General features: G+C 33.9%; 1 protein-coding gene across 1 annotated transcript in view; it reads right to left on the bottom strand.

The window, feature by feature from the left end:
* LOC144447672 (ATP-binding cassette sub-family A member 2-like) overlaps window positions 1-16,384 on the bottom strand; it is a 28,183-nt gene extending 11,799 nt beyond the window's left edge. The window contains exons 1-22 of the mRNA XM_078137750.1: window positions 16,314-16,384; window positions 15,616-15,770; window positions 15,214-15,275; window positions 14,597-14,920; window positions 13,605-13,727; window positions 12,627-12,888; window positions 11,102-11,369; window positions 10,614-10,728; window positions 10,101-10,291; window positions 9,044-9,194; window positions 8,153-8,360; window positions 7,251-7,364; window positions 6,566-6,642; window positions 5,983-6,092; window positions 5,091-5,216; window positions 4,637-4,717; window positions 3,720-3,916; window positions 3,265-3,444; window positions 2,325-2,630; window positions 1,913-1,993; window positions 1,035-1,241; window positions 497-689 (exon numbers count right to left, since the gene is read on the bottom strand). Of these exons, the coding sequence (XP_077993876.1) occupies window positions 497-689; window positions 1,035-1,241; window positions 1,913-1,993; window positions 2,325-2,630; window positions 3,265-3,444; window positions 3,720-3,916; window positions 4,637-4,717; window positions 5,091-5,216; window positions 5,983-6,092; window positions 6,566-6,642; window positions 7,251-7,364; window positions 8,153-8,360; window positions 9,044-9,194; window positions 10,101-10,291; window positions 10,614-10,728; window positions 11,102-11,369; window positions 12,627-12,888; window positions 13,605-13,727; window positions 14,597-14,920; window positions 15,214-15,275; window positions 15,616-15,770; window positions 16,314-16,384 (3,602 nt within the window). The remainder of the gene's footprint in view (window positions 1-496; window positions 690-1,034; window positions 1,242-1,912; window positions 1,994-2,324; window positions 2,631-3,264; window positions 3,445-3,719; window positions 3,917-4,636; window positions 4,718-5,090; window positions 5,217-5,982; window positions 6,093-6,565; window positions 6,643-7,250; window positions 7,365-8,152; window positions 8,361-9,043; window positions 9,195-10,100; window positions 10,292-10,613; window positions 10,729-11,101; window positions 11,370-12,626; window positions 12,889-13,604; window positions 13,728-14,596; window positions 14,921-15,213; window positions 15,276-15,615; window positions 15,771-16,313) is intronic.
* Between the last annotated feature and the right edge of the window lie 318 nt (window positions 16,385-16,702).

The raw sequence follows: 16,702 nt of genomic DNA on the forward strand, positions 1-16,702 counted from the left end.
GCGCGAAGCGATTGATATACGAAACCAGCTCGAAGAGTGGTAGTGGACGGTACCAACTACCTGGGATGTACGATAATCTGTTGCGGCTAACCCAACCATGTCGTATCCAGTTTCAATCTACTACTACGCCATCTAGTGGCTGTGAGTGAACAAGGCTAGATGTTTTTTTGTATTGTTTAATTAGTAGACTAATTGAATTTTGGGCGAAGTTTTATTTTCAGAAATTTCTTTGACTGTCATATCTTTTCCTACATTCTTCATTCGGTGTCCAAATGTGATAAATCGCATGCTTCAAGAACACACGAAATAAATACGAAATAAAATTGAGTCAGTAACTTCTAGCATCGTTTTTACTTTGATAACATTAACGATAGTATGTCAACAAATATCACCTGTCATATATGTATAACGAATTATACATTTAAAGAATAAGACCAGCTGTATTTAAAGCAATTGTGTAGATAAAGAAAATGAATAAATATTGTTTATACCATACCTACTATTTTTATATACATTATACGTTGATAAGATGTAATTTGTCATATTTGTACCAGATATATCTTCCAATCGCTCACCAGATGTAACATAGTGTGAAGGAAGTAATTTTCCATTAGAGCGCTGATCAGCTGGGTTGGTATTAATAGTATTATACTTGTAACTTAGATCAGCTGGCAATTGTTTGATCTTTCCTGAAATTGTAATTTAATATCAACAATAGTATAAGATAGTAGACTTGCACTGCATGGAACAACTGACAAGTACATTCCAATCTGTAGTGTCATAACAAGATTAGAACAATAGACTACGACAAAACATTTCATTTTTAACCAAACATGTGACATTTCAGTAAAGGTAATACATTGACGGATAATGCTAATAATTATGAAATGTATTCGATAATAGTCATAGATATAGTATTTGAAATGACATTTCATTACAAAAACTTCTATTTTATATTAAACCTCGCCTACATTCTGTAAATGTGAAACTTCAAGATGTCATGTTAGTATTTACAACAATTTTGAATGACCTACCCTGTTTTAGCGCATCACGACGTGAGCTTCCTAGACCAGCAGGCAACCAAAACGTATTGATAATATTTTGTACTGAACCATAGCCAGGTGGTTGTCGGACATAATTAGCATATGGAACGTACAAGAAGTCTTTCTGATATGTCGAAGCACTTAACTCCAAAGGAGGCGACAGTTCCAATTTACCAGGGAAAAATGTGTCCAACAGTACTAACAATAAAAGTGCAGGTAATACAATTATACGAACAAATAACATCTTCTTATTTCTGATGAAGTGAATATATCTCTTTTGAAATAAACCTGTAAACTGTTCGATGTGTCCAGATGGGTAAGTACGTCTAATTGCGTTCACTATTCTTCCTATGTATGGTCTAGGTTTTGCCATGATGCATAAAATTGGTGTCGACAAGATGGTAATAATTTTCCGTAAAACCAGTAGAAGTAGTGATAAACTCACAGTAACTGCTCTACAGCACAGTTCCAAACTTTGTACTTTATCGGAGGCATTTATTTTTTCGTAGAAGTCTACAAATGAAAATGGAAAATGGAAGTGTTTAGATGTTGGATACACATATTTTTGACCTCATATGTCTAAATCATAAATTCAGATTTTTACAAGACCATCGACGGCAATAGCTTGCTTTGAGATGTATGAAGACTCAAATGTAACTTCTGTTTCCGGCTTACGTACAAACCTTCAGCATCATGGTACTTTCCTGAAAGGTTGACTTACTTTGATTGTCGTTAATGTCTTTTAGGACATTTTAGAAAGCCGTGTTATAAAAGTAGAAGATGTTTGTCTTCTGTTAAACTCTACAGACTTTTGGGGGAAATTAACTAATATTTGAGTGACTTCTATGCGTGCGTGTATGCTTCCATACCTGATTGCTTTTTAATTGCCTCGCCAAAGTCAGGGGCATCAATCTGCACCAACAGCCTCTTTGCCTTTGAGTTTTGTTTTCCTGCAACGTGTAAGCATAACATATTTCGTAAAATACATACACTGATGAATTGTACGTTGCATTTTAGAAGTATTTAATATTATCAAACAACATAACGACACCCTGGTTGAAAGCAGCATTCGTTGTACATTGTACAGTGTTTGTATCAACGTTGTGATTTTCAAGTTGAACGTTCTTTCAATGATTTAAGTATATAATACATGTAACATCAGATCAGAATTTAGTTAAAAAGGATTATCTTTTTGTTTCTTACTATTGAACATTTTCAAGCTTGGTTTCACGTGTACTGCACCTCATAGTATCATATCTATTCATGAAATATATCATTTACCATTAAATATGTTCAAACTTCCTTTGGTGACAGTTAAAAAGACATCTTCCAGGGATGCTGCATGGAAGTTAAAATCAGCTATTCCATATTCATCCTTAATTTCCAGTAAGAGCTCAATAACACGATCAAACTGGAAATCTACATCTGTAACGTCCTCATTTGACAAACGAAATACAGTCAGTTCTTTAGTTCTCAGTTCACATTTAGCATCCTTTAACTCTTGATGTATGATATCAACTACAGTGTCAATAAAACTCATTCTATCCAAGTAAACAATATCATTTTTAACCTGTGTATCGGTAGGTGCTGAAAATGAAAAAAGGGAAAATGTTAAGATTACGATATATATAAGTAAATAAGGAGAAGGACAGATACATAGCTAGATAGTGTGGTTGTAGACAGCTACTCAGACAAACCGTGACATGGATAGTTAGAGTACGTGGGTAGACATATATGCAGGGATGGCTAGAAGCATGCATTGAGAATGACAGACAAGATTGATGACAATATTAACTTAAAGGGACATGATCTGCGACTTGTTTCCAAATCGAATGTTAGTTATATCTTACCATTCACTATTCACTTGCCTAAAAAGAATCAGCCACTGGCAAAACTCCTATCATATTTTAGTCATAGTATGAGAATGCAGTATCACAGAAGTTAATACGATGGTAGTTTTGCCAGTGACTACTGGCCATTAAACAAGTGACAGTCAAGGGTACAATATAAGTAACCTTTTATTTGGAAACAAAAAGACGAAAATGCTTACAAATTGCAGACCACGTTCCTTTGATATTTCGAATCACATATTGCACAATGAAATAAGTTGACTCGAGGATTATTTATATTGTTAGTGATTAAACCACATCCATACGAGTTATTTAGTGTAAATATTTTAACGTAGACGTTGTGGAACTATATCCAACCAAGCATCTCTTACCTCCCAAAGTGTTAACAATGTTCTTTGGATGTATTGTCAACTTGTAGTTGTAGCCTAGTTGATTCAACAAGTAGTTCATACTTCCATGACACTGCAACGTTCCACCATTCAAAATAGCTACTTTGTCTCCCAATAACTCTGCTTCCTGCATACAATGTGTTGTGAGTATTGTTGTACAGTCTGCAATATATTAGGCAAAGATGAAGAACACTTTGAGTTTTTATTCGTAACAAGTCTTGTAAATCAAATACAAAATGAAATTCTTCACAAACTTAGTCTGTGATAGTTTATTTGTGTATATTCAGTGTTATATAACTCTAAAACACTTACTTTAAGACTCGACAAAGTATTTTTCTGCTCATGTCAAAACGTCTACATGCTAGTATCATTAATCTACAAAAAATCTCACTGAATGTGCATTGTTATATATGGTATCAAAGAACTTTATACATTACCTTTCCTATGTTTGTTTATCAAGTCCCATATCTTCCTCTTGGCATATGGATCCACACTAGCTGTAGGTTCATCAAGAATAACGATGGAAGGTTTGCCTATAAAAGCTATCGCAACTGATAACATTCGTTTCATTCCACCTGACAGCTCACTTACTCTGCTTTGCCGCTTATTGGCTAGTGGCATATCCAGTAGGATCCTTTCATGGAATAAAGAAATGAAGGCGAATGCAAATAACGTGTTGTGTAATATTGACTTCTCCACTTTTAGCTCAATTCAATGTGAGATCACCACTGGACAAGAACGTTTAGATAATTCGATAAAAAGTACACATCCAAGAAATTCAAGAATTTAAATTAGTACTCTGAACAAACATTTCAGTATTATTTTAGAATCCAGGAATGCTTCAAAAAAGGCAAATGATCCCGTTTTAATCATACAATATTGAAAAGTCATAATTCTATTGTCGAAATGATGCACCAATCATCAATGGTAAGTTCAATCACCAAAGAGTGACTTCTGTACGTTGACTTCTAGATCGAAGTATGAAGCTCAAAATGTCGCTAATAATGACAATCAACACAAATCGTACACACAAATATCACTTATATATACACCTACAAGTACGAGTGTGCTTGTTAGTCACTAAGGGGATACAAGCTTGACTAGCTTTGCTATTTCTTGATCCCTTTTGCCATTTATTCTGTATGTGTATCTTTTTAAGATTAATTTTTATTATTATTATATTGGTGAATAAACTTATTATTATTATTAAACTAAGGAATTGGCATCTCAATGGTAGTAGCTTAACACACCAGGGGTGTTGCTTGTGTAGAAAGGCAAAACAAGATGCCAAAACAACATTATTACTGACTCAGAAATCAAATATGAACACAGCTCAAACAGTGCAGAAACTTACTCTTGCACTTGTCTTTTCGTTTCTTCAGCAGAGCTACCCCCTAGCCTACTATAAAACCACATATGCTCTTCAACCGTCATACTGTAAAGAAGAAAGAAACCACACAGTTTACTCCAAAGAATTAAGATAAAGCAAACATACAAAGTATCATAAAGCATTTACTAAAAGTACGATTTAAATGAATTCACGGATTAGAAAGTTCAAAGCTACAACAAACTCTAAAGAGAAGTTTTTTATGACACTTATTTGTAGAAAAAATGCTCGATTGCTTACTGTACATTTTTGGCATATAAGTTTATTTAGTCGTGACAGGAACCATGTTCCATGTTTTGTGTCCAAATTCTGTTCAAGTGTCTACAACCACTTGCACTGTACGCGTTATGTTTTCGGTGAGTACAACGATGGGGTCAGCATATTAGACAACTTTCAACTATATTACATCTGTATCACTGACCTTTCGTGCAATGCGTTTCGTTGGGGACAAAATCCAATAATGTCACGTGTCTTTTTATGCCGAACATTTTGTCCACCTATAAAGACTTCTCCTGATGTAGGACTTATAATATTAGCGAGTATGGATCTAAAATGATTTTAAAATTAAAATCAAGGCTAAATTAAAAATATTGCATATGAAAACACAGAAAACAGTTTTACGGCCCATCGACAGGGATTACAGCAGTACTTTAAAACAATAACACACACACACGCGCGCGCGCGCGCACACACACACACACACACACACACACACACACACATACATATACACACTCACTCACTCACTCACTCACTCACTCACTCACTCACTCAAAAACAATGAAAACAAAGAGTAATTACATTACAGTACAAAACGTGTGAAGATATTCGCAGTCATTACATCATTACATATGCACAGGAAAACAATTACAACCTTGTTTGATTACAGCCATCGTCATCTGGGAAAAAGACTGAGAATTCTACACAGTGAATGAAACTGTTTGAACCTCTTTCAAAGATGTGTTACAAGAAATCACGATTAGTGAGTCTAATTCACACAACAATTGATTGCGAAAGTAAATGCAAATGCAAAATGCAAATAGTTTGAAAGCTGTTTTGTGAAAATCTTTTATTTTGTGAAAAACAGACTGTGGATGAATTATGATCAAAGACTCAACTACCACGCTTCTGATCATTCGTTAGTCATTTTAGCTTTATCAACTATCAGTGTTACTTTTTATGATCAAATTAGTCTTTTTATTCATCTTTACAAATATGATATCGTGAATCAGATATCACCAACATTTGTTCATACGTAGATATGGTCGTTTCTGAAAACACCAAGCTACAAGGAACATTCACAGACAACTTACATAGTAGTACTTTTCCCAACTCCGTTGCATCCAAGAAGGGTCGTTATTTCACCTCGATAAAAGTCAAAGGTTACGTTCTTTAACGCATACCCGAGACTCTCATCATAAACCTGTACGAAAGTATGAAAGCATCAACAATGATCAAGATGCCAAACATCAGTACCGTAGTGTTTAACCATTAATTTCAAAAAAAATGCATTTCAAAACTAGTTTTGTGGAAAAAAGATGAACCTATAAGAAGAAGACTTTCTTTAGCTGAATCCGCTAAGATTATAAAGACAACGAATACCCCCCCCCCCCCACCTTTCATGTATCAGCCAGAATATGGAGTTGATTCGAAAAATAAATTTATAATAATTTATGTTGCCACACGCGTCTAACATATTTCTTGTACGGTGTTACTGTGCAAAATTTAGAGGGCGTCTTTTGCATTGTGTTCATCGCATGATATTTAGTAATGTGTTGAATTTCTGCATGTGTTTAGAAGTCCTCAAAAGAATATAACACAACAAGATAAACAAAGAAACCATTTCGAACTACGATGAGGATATTATTAATAGTTAAAGGGGAAAGGGGAACTCACCTTGCTTATATTTTGACATCGAATTAGAGGAATTGCGGCATGGAATTCGTCTTCAATGAAATGTCCATCTAGTACGTCTTTATAAAAATGAAAAGAATTGAAAACATTTAATTAACAACTTTTTTTCGCAGCCATGACCTACAAAATACTTCGCTGTCAAATTATTAAGAAACTCTTTCGAAAGGTTAACCTGAACAGGTGTGACGTAAATAGCTTAAAATCTTTCAGACTAGACAGCATAGCGATAGCTTAAATTAAACATACCATGAACACGTAAATTACTGTAACGGTGGAATGTTGTAGAAGGTTGCACATTAATCCCAAATTACAATTAACCAATCAAATCACTTATATCATGGCAATTATATCATAATTTTAATTGAATCGATTCTTTTTTAATTGTGCGAGCAAAATGTGGATGAAGCAATATTAAATTTCATTTTTTAAATTAAATCTAAGAGATTTTTTAATTAGTGCGAACAAAATGTGAATGGAACATCCTTGAGTTTATTACATTTAGTTTATAATTAATTTGACGCTTTTAAATTCATAACATCAAAATAGAGCTTAAAGATTAAGTTCGGGTATGTTTTCAGGCGATGGTGTTCAACGCAAAGTCAATGAGGAAAACCTGCAGAGTGCGACTGTCTCTGCAGTGATTATCAAGAATTGTATCCCACAGTACCTGTATCCCTAAGGAATGTTGTCCTACACGTTGATGTATTCACCCAACAATGACCCAGACATTTCACAGGTTTCAAAATTGCATTAGCGGTAATACACGTTATCAGTTTTGCATCTGTTCAAAGAAAGAAAACGACTTGTTGTATCAAAAGGACATGTAGTCATCAAAAGGACTTGTAGTCATACAATATTGTACACACACAGAATCACATACAGACAGAGCGAGACACAGACAGACATACATACATACATGCATACATACATACATACATACATACATACATACATATATACATATAGACAGACAGACAGACAGACAGACAGACAGACAGACAGACAGACAGACAGACAGACAGACAGACAGACAGACAGACAGACAGACAGACAGACAGACAGACAGACAGACAGACAGACAGACAGACAAACAAACAAACAAACAAACAAACAGACAAACAAACAGACTAATCACACACAGATACACTCGCACAGACACATCAGGATATATGTAAATTATCGAATATGAAAATGACAACAAAGATCATGAGCCCAAATGAAAGACGTTAACATTTATAGCTGAAACATGTACCATTAATTGTAACTTTTATGACCCAAGTCTTATTACTTCTGACATAGAGAGATTAGATACTATCAAAGCTGATTATTGGGAATGAGTCTCATTATTTAAATCAATAGTACTTCGATAAAGAGACGTGATCATATAAAAACAATCACGTAATATATCATACTGGTTTCAACAATCCGATAATAAACAAACTCAAAAGCCCAAGTCAAAATGGCAAAACCATATTTGAAAAGAAATAGAATAACCATGGCTTTCAAGTTACATTCAGAACATTCATAGACTTACAAGCTAGGTAAAATCTGGCTATAGTGGCTACTTACAAGCTACAATTTGATTGTAAAAGGCGGCTATAGTGATGAAGAGTATAGCATCGATCAATATAACTGCGAATATTTCAATAAAATTCAAACTAGTAAAATCCTCTTCTTTAGGATGGTCAAGATTGGACAAATGTGCGCCCTCACGTTGTAACTCTAGTATGGTAACGGCATTCCAAACATAACCCGTTATAGGGGAATATAACAAAGACTGTAATACAAATATACATAGAAAAGCTTATTATACAGTTATTCTGATATCTGCAAAGTGTGTTTATCTATGTCTGTAACACCCCCCCCCTACACACACACACACACACACACACACACACACACACACACACACACACACACACACACACACACACACACACACACATACACATACACAACCCCACCTATTTTCCTCAGATCACTCAAACATAATACTGGTGACTACATTAAAACACGATTGAACTGGTATAGGTGGTCGATATATTATTTTATTTACATTATAATAGCGCGAGTGTGGTTTCTTTATTTGTTTCAGTTGTAATTATGACCCAAATCCCAGCACTCCCTTTGGTTATTTTTAAAGCAAGAACATAGATTTGTTTCAATTACAGTATGATACTCTAATATTGATACAGAGAACATGAACCACGTTGCATTTTAAATTCAAAGTTCTCGATTTTCCCGAAATCACATGGCACATGTATGTTCCATGGAAAAGTGAAAACATTGTAAATGATGAAAATAAGTAAATAAATAGGCAAGATAAAGAAAGGAAACAATCCAAATAATATTACATCTGTATGTTCTTGATATATAGTTACTACAATCGCAGTACTTTCTCCCTTCGATCCCATAATTGCATATACTTTTAACCGATATATAATATAAAAATATACTTACAATAAGTAGTTTCCAGGATTTCTTGACAATGTGATAGCCAGAATGTTCCAACGTTTCAATAAACATGAATAAAGCATATGTTAAACCAGATATCGATAAATAAAATATAGCAGCAACGTTTGGATTGGTGAAGAACTTGCTGAACAGTAAGCTGCGTGGAAAATGAAATGATTAGTAAGGAAGCTACAACGAAACCAGAGTGACTATAGAGTTTCAATTAGGTGGGAAGATGTGTTTTACAAAAAATATATATATATACAGACACTGGTAGCACGCAGCAAATAAAATTGTACATTTCATTTCACTTATGATGAGACAATGGCGATTTCAACGCAAAAGTCTTTATTTGTGTTCACAGTGAGACAAAATGTTACATTTTATTGCGTGCCTGCTATCAGTGTCTGTATTTTGTTTGTGTAATTCGGTAACAAAGAACATTGTTGGAGACCTTCAAAACAGCGCGCCACCTGATTGAAACGCTATGGTCACTTTGATTTCATAGTAACACTCCAAATGTTGTTTCAGGTGATAACGTTGATACTTCCACAAAATGTAAGACCCAATGCCAGTGCTAAGGATCTGGTCACTTTTAACTTTTGAATATTTTTTCTTGGGAGCGAGGCAATTATGTGTGTAGTGTAGATTTGAAGTAAACACCCTAAAAGTGTGTGTGTGTGTGTGTGTCTGTGTGTGTGTCTGTGTGTGTCTGTCTGTCTGTGTGTATGTCTGTCTGTCTGCCTGTCTGTGTGTGTTTGTGTTTGTGTTTGTGTTTGTGTTTGTGTTTGTGTTTGTGTATGTGTATGTGTATGTGTATGTGTTTGTGTTTGTGTTTGTGTTTGTGTTTGTGTTTGTGTTTGTGTTTGTGTTTGTGCCATAGACAAGGAAGCATGTGTGTGTAGACAAATGCATGCAACCATCTTTTTTTGAATGGTGTAAATATAAAAATGAAAAAGTAAAGAAATAAAGAAATGATTTTAAAGGTGTTTTGTTTCGTTTTCATGAAACTTCACTTCACTCAAACATTTAACAGACATAGACTATCCAAAACCATACATACCAGTAAGTGAACATACCAGAAAAGAGAACTGCCATGATAAACCACAGAGTGGAAATGTCGCTTAAACCATAGATACTACCATATTTAAGAATCAATATCAGCAAAGAGTTTTGAGTCTGTATTTCTATCATGGCTGTTAAATACCAGGACATCCAGAATGCTCTTATGTCAAGACCCATAGTTCTCATTAACTGAAACAAATAAAATAATAAAATTTTGGAAGTTTAAAAGGTGATATCATTATCGACCATACACGTTTATGTTAAAAGTTTTACATACATACATACATACATACATACATACATATATACATACATACGTACATACATTCATACATACATACATACATACATACATACATACATACATACATACATACATACATACATCCATCCATCCATCCATCCATCCATACATACATACATACATACATACATACATACATACATACATACATACATACATACATACATACATACATACACATAGCTGCTCACCAATATTAATATGTACCTGTTTAAATCCTTGTTGTTCTTCTCTCACAATGTTAGTGGTCACAACGGTTCCGTATACAAGTTGCAACGACGACATAGCATAACTTAGGCTTGCAAACATCTTAAAAATGTAACTGACAAAACAGAAGACATATACACAATAGAAATATGTTTACTGTACTTACATCATAAGCACAGTCAATAATGATCCCCTAACTTGAATATTTACAGAGTTTGCCATAATTCATGACGTCAGCAATCCAATGGTTTGGCTCTTAGTTGACACTGATCTGATATAAAAAGTGTAGAGAGGAGCGGAAAAAAGGTGTACGTCCAACAAACAGCGAAATCACGTACTGAAATGAGAGGGTGCGCAGGTGTTGGGGGGGGGGAATATCGTTCCGTGCTAATTACATTATATTCGTATTAGTATTAAATTATGTTATATATGTATGAAAATATAATTTTTGAATTATTTGCCAAATAAGCAACGTATAGGATACTTACATATCGTCTTCATATTTTGGATTAGGAAAACGTTTCACGTAACTACCGGGAAGTTGAATGTTTTTGCCTGTCATCTTCTTCATTAATGTCCTGTCGACAACATCCTGTAACCATAGAAACCCACTACCGTAGTAATCGTTGGAGTGTTGCTGATCAGGTCTCCAAAACAGCCTTCGTATTTCTCTTGTATTAAATGCAGCAGTGTCCCTGATTTTATAAGTGACATGTTTTGGTAATCTGCCTTCACTATCAACAGTAAATACCAGTACTGTAATATCAAATAAATACAGGTACATCATCCAATAAACTCTTTTTGTACAAAAACGAAACTAGTTACATGGGAGAAATATTATTTCTTTAATGAGCATAAAACTTGTTTAGGTTTACACCAGTTAGGAGGACACACAACATGGTAAAAAAAGTTGTGTTGCAGCGATTTCAAAATGATGTTAAAACCATTACAACGTTAGTTATTTTGTATCGTACTTTGGTAGACAGTGCCACCATGGACATAATGCATTAAAACGCGATGTAGAATACCACATCTGAAGTATTCAATGCTAAAGGTTATGAACTATACAATGTTGAATTATACTTTAACACCCAACCCCCCCCCCCCCCACTTATATTTTACTGCTCTAATTCGTAAATGTGTGGTCATGTAGTGTCTAAAAGTTTGTGATGACCCAATCGCCATTTGAAAATGCTATATTTTGCGATCCTGAAAAGGCTTTTTAAAAAGGCATGAAAACATTTTTAAAACGTATTCTATGAATGTGGATGTAACACATCCATGTTGTACACTGTACACTGATGATGATGATACGATAAGCTTACACAACCTTGGAGTGCAAGTTTGGAGTCGACGGTATATAGGTAAAAGGATGTAGGCTTGGTGTTTCACTCCTGGGACATTATGTTTTTGACACAGAGCTAGACATATTTCAACTGTAGACTAACAATAACTGAGACACAATAAACACAACAGGATCCTTTGCCAAATCACGTTGAACACTGATAAGCATTGCTATTCTTTCACAGTACAGTAGAAACAGGCTTCTAATGAAGATGTTACACATAGACTTGATGATTGTAATGGCTCCAATGATTTATTATCTAACTGATAATCAACATTTCAACTTGACTACTTCTACATCCCCACTGCACAGGCACCTATGTAATTGTTTCTTTTTCATTGAAGCTGTCTAAGGGTGTGTGATAAATGTCATGCCAGATGATTGACACACCAGCCTACATCATTTTAGCTGTAATTAAAATGTATCAGTCAAGCTCTAATGCAGTTTTAGATGTGTTGATGATGTTGTAGACTATGGAATGAAATAAAGATCATTTGTAAGTTACATTGCGTTATTCTTCAAGTGACATATTAACCGTGGAATGAAGTAAGAAGGTCCAAAATTCGGATTCATGAACGCACGGTACAATAAAAATTACCTTAACATACTTAGAAATCAAAACTACTAGCCAACAAAAAGAAACAGACGGAGAAAATATATGTGATCACCTGCTACCATTTGATTTGATTCATCCTTCATCACATAGTCAAATGCTGAGGCTTCATCAGAAAATGCTTGGAAAATGTGTGTCTTGTTTTTACTCTTTAATTGTGATAGAGACAAACATGCCATGCCATCTAGGTAATCGATGCCTTGTTTTAACTGCCGATATTCCGGCAATGGAGTGGGATTGGACGTCAGGAAAGACGTGTCAATGTTCTTCATTACCTGTTTGAAACGTTCTGGGTTTCCCATGTAGGAGGATTGAATCTGTCAGAAAGAAATGAACAAGTTGGACAACTAATATCGATAAACAGAACGAAACTGACCGCGCATGTATTGCAAGATATGGTATACCCTTTTACGGTAATAATATTGCCATGGCGTTTCACTTGTGTGATGTAACATTTTTACACACACTCATCAGACAACTTCAAATGCACAAGAAACAGGTATACAGGTGCCGCGCACAGTAGGGATGTAGAAGCATACATGTTAACATGTTGATTACTAGTTGGACAGTAAACAATCGGAACCTGTCTATTAAATTCTCAACATGTCCATCTATGATTTCAGCAGAAGCCTGTTCTTTTTTTGAATATGATTGGGCAAAATTGGACAAAGATTCTGCTGTGCACGTTATGTGTATATGTTATTTGTTAGGTCTATGTTTGTGTCATGTCATAAACATCATGTCTTATGGGTGAAACATCCGACCGAGTCCACACAATTTCTACTGTAAAATCATTTAGCATACAGTACCTCTAACAAAATACTGTGATCATAATGTAGCATTCAATCTAAGTTATCAAACAAAGTGTTAAGTATACTGATATTTTAACTTTATTATCAATTTTTTGGCTGTCCTATCAGAATTTCGTTATACTATCACATATTACCAACGTCACTGTAATGAATAAATTAAGATTCATAATGTATATATTGAAAAGTATTGAAAAGAAATTATGACGTCATTAACAACTTACATTCTTGATGGAATAATACAAGTTTTCAAAATTTCTACTTTTGAGTAGACGTTGAATCTCTCTTGACCTTGTCAACCAATCCTCAAAGAATTCAGTGAAATGTCCTGTGACGTCATTTTCAATCTTGAAAGAGTAAAACCATAATTTATCAAATGGTAGGTTACCACTATTTTAAGATAGGGTAAATTTTATACTATATATATTCAAAATTTCGACCCTTAAAGTTGTAAATATTTTGAAATGTGGCCATTTGACATTCAACAATAATAATACTTAAGATATTTCTGAAATGTAAATGTAGTAAAGCAAGTAAAATATTCACAAAACCTAGTTATTATTCAATGCAGTTAAATAAAGTTACTGGGTTGTTGTGTTTATCACACTTGAAGCATTTTTGTCAACTACTTTTCTAAAATGACTACCATATGGATAAGTCTACTAAGAGTAAATATGACAGTGAAGTACAAAAGGTTTATCTCGATATGCTGCAATGGATATCGATATTAAAAGTAGGCCCTATCATCAGCCCTTCAGAAGTATTCCACAGTTAGTAAAGTACGGTACAATACAATACAATACAGTACAGCTCATTACAACACAGAGCAGAGCAGCACAGCATAGCACACCACAGCTCAGAACCCATTATATTATATTATATTATATTATATTATATTATATTATATTATATTATATTATATTATATTATATTATGTTATATTAGATTGTATTGCATTGTATGTTATGTTATGTTATGTTATGTTATGTTATGTTACGTTATGCTATGCTATTTTATGTTGTTATAATTATTATTAATTATTAATTATTATATCATATATCATATCATATCATATCATATAATATCGTGTTATATTATATTATATTATATCATATTATATCATATTATATTATATCATATTATATCATATTATATTATATTATATTATATTATATTATATTATATTATATTATATTATATTATATTATATTATTACCTCAATTATCAACTCTTCAACTGCTTCTGTCTTAGGCACGTACCCAAATTTCAATTCCCCGTCAACAAGTCGTTTCATGACATGTGCCATGTTAGTTCTGTTCTTATCACAGTGAGGTTTACCAGCAACAATGGACTGATTTCCTGTCGTTGTACTAATAAGTCTACTCATGAATGTATGTAGGTGTTGTAGCTTGTCATCTTCTATAGTTTCGGTTTCAATGTCTTTGTTTAGTTGACGATTCCTGCAAGCATTTCCAAGGAGTTGTTTAGAATCTCCATCCAAGTTACGAGTGATGAATGAAGACGAATAGGCAAAGTCAAACTGAAAAGGATAAAATACGTAAGTATAACAAAAGGCCGAGAAACATTGTTAATCAAACACATATTTATACATAAAGCCAACTCCACCCACGTACCTGATATTTCATCTAAAACCAATGCAAAGCATTTGTCAAAATATTAATTTGGTTAAATGTCAGTAATGGCTGCAAAATAATTTTGTCTCTATGGATTTTACTGGAGAATTTATAGGCAAAAACGTAAAGGAGTATTTGAGATTTTTTCAAGTTATACCTTAACAGAAAGGCACTTTCTCAGAGTTATAAAATTTCTTACCATTTTCTTAAATGATTCTGGCCTCTCTGCAATTACAGAAGTCCAATTACGGAGTGATGATTCTGATTTTTTTAAAAATAAGAAAACATGTTATGGCAGATTTAGCAAAGTCCATTGAAAACGTATATTTATGCATTTCATTCAGAGTGTGATCGACTGGGTTTTAAACAAATATATATATTTTTAATGGTATTATTCATGTCACTACGTATATCCTTGTCATGTTCTATTTTGTATGCATGACTGTACAGGCAAATCTTTACATTTTATGCTTAATTCCTGCCTCTTTGTAGTTCCAGCTGCAGGTTACTGTATACCACAAATGCATGTTTTACTTCCTATGTAATACCTATCAGTGACAGTGCTCAAAAAAAATTGCGGCAATAATATTAAGATACTTACCAACTGAGACAGATGGTCTTTTGTCTGATTTCATTGCCAGGTCAAACATAGAATTGTATTTATTACTAATTTTTGTCGTCATCCAGTTCGTATACAGTCGTTCTTCAAAAGGTTCCAATTTGAAGGAATTCAACGACACCATGGCTCTTGCAAATCTATTGAATTTGAAAGTTGTGTACCTATTATGTTAATTCAAAGCTAGCACTGGCTAAGTTGATGGCTATAAAATATTATTTTAACAATACACATTTCAGTTTGCAGGGATGTATATTTATATGTTATTTCACAGGGTAAAAAACGAATAATTAATTTTGTTCTCGTGATTTTCCGGGTTTTTCCTATTTCCTACCGTTATCACTGTCTTATCAGAGTTTATCAACTTTGCATTGATTAGTAGATTGCTATTTCCTAAAACTAACTCACGGGCTATTTGTGATGGCAATATTTAAAATTTTATTTGAAACATAGAGAAAATAAGAAATCCGGAAAATCGCGAGAGAACAAAATTAACTATTCGTCCTGTTCCCTGTGGTTATTTGTCAAATCCCGTTCCATATCTTGCTGGGAGAGGTCATAATTCCTGCACTAATGGCGAGCTGTCATTAATCCATTTGTGTTATCGTTTACATGATTCCTCAGTACTGTTGTAATAATCTTACAGTAGTTTAGTAATCAATGGAATGATTATAATAACATACCTGTCTGCTGACACTGTAGTGTTACTTATACCTTCGTCGTCTGCATACAATGTTTTCAGTAGTGGAACCATTCCCGCAGACAGCAGTGGTTGAGAAGAAAAAAATGCTGCGAATAACGAAATTATAGTTCTAACTCCAGACGTACAGCAATGACAAGGGTATTACTGAGACAATCGCACGTGCGTATTTTAAATCGTAAAATCGTAAAAAGTAACGCTAAAATGAGTCCACATATTACATGTAAAAGCCCCGCAATGCAGTGTCTGATGATCGCAATATGCGTGAAACTCCGAGTTACACCCAAGAAAGAGTTCCAGTACTACCAAAACTATATATATATATATATATATATATATATATATATATATATATATATATATATATATATA

Source organism: Glandiceps talaboti, chromosome 16 (assembly GCF_964340395.1).
Source record: "Glandiceps talaboti chromosome 16, keGlaTala1.1, whole genome shotgun sequence".
NCBI lineage: Eukaryota > Metazoa > Hemichordata > Enteropneusta > Spengelidae > Glandiceps > Glandiceps talaboti.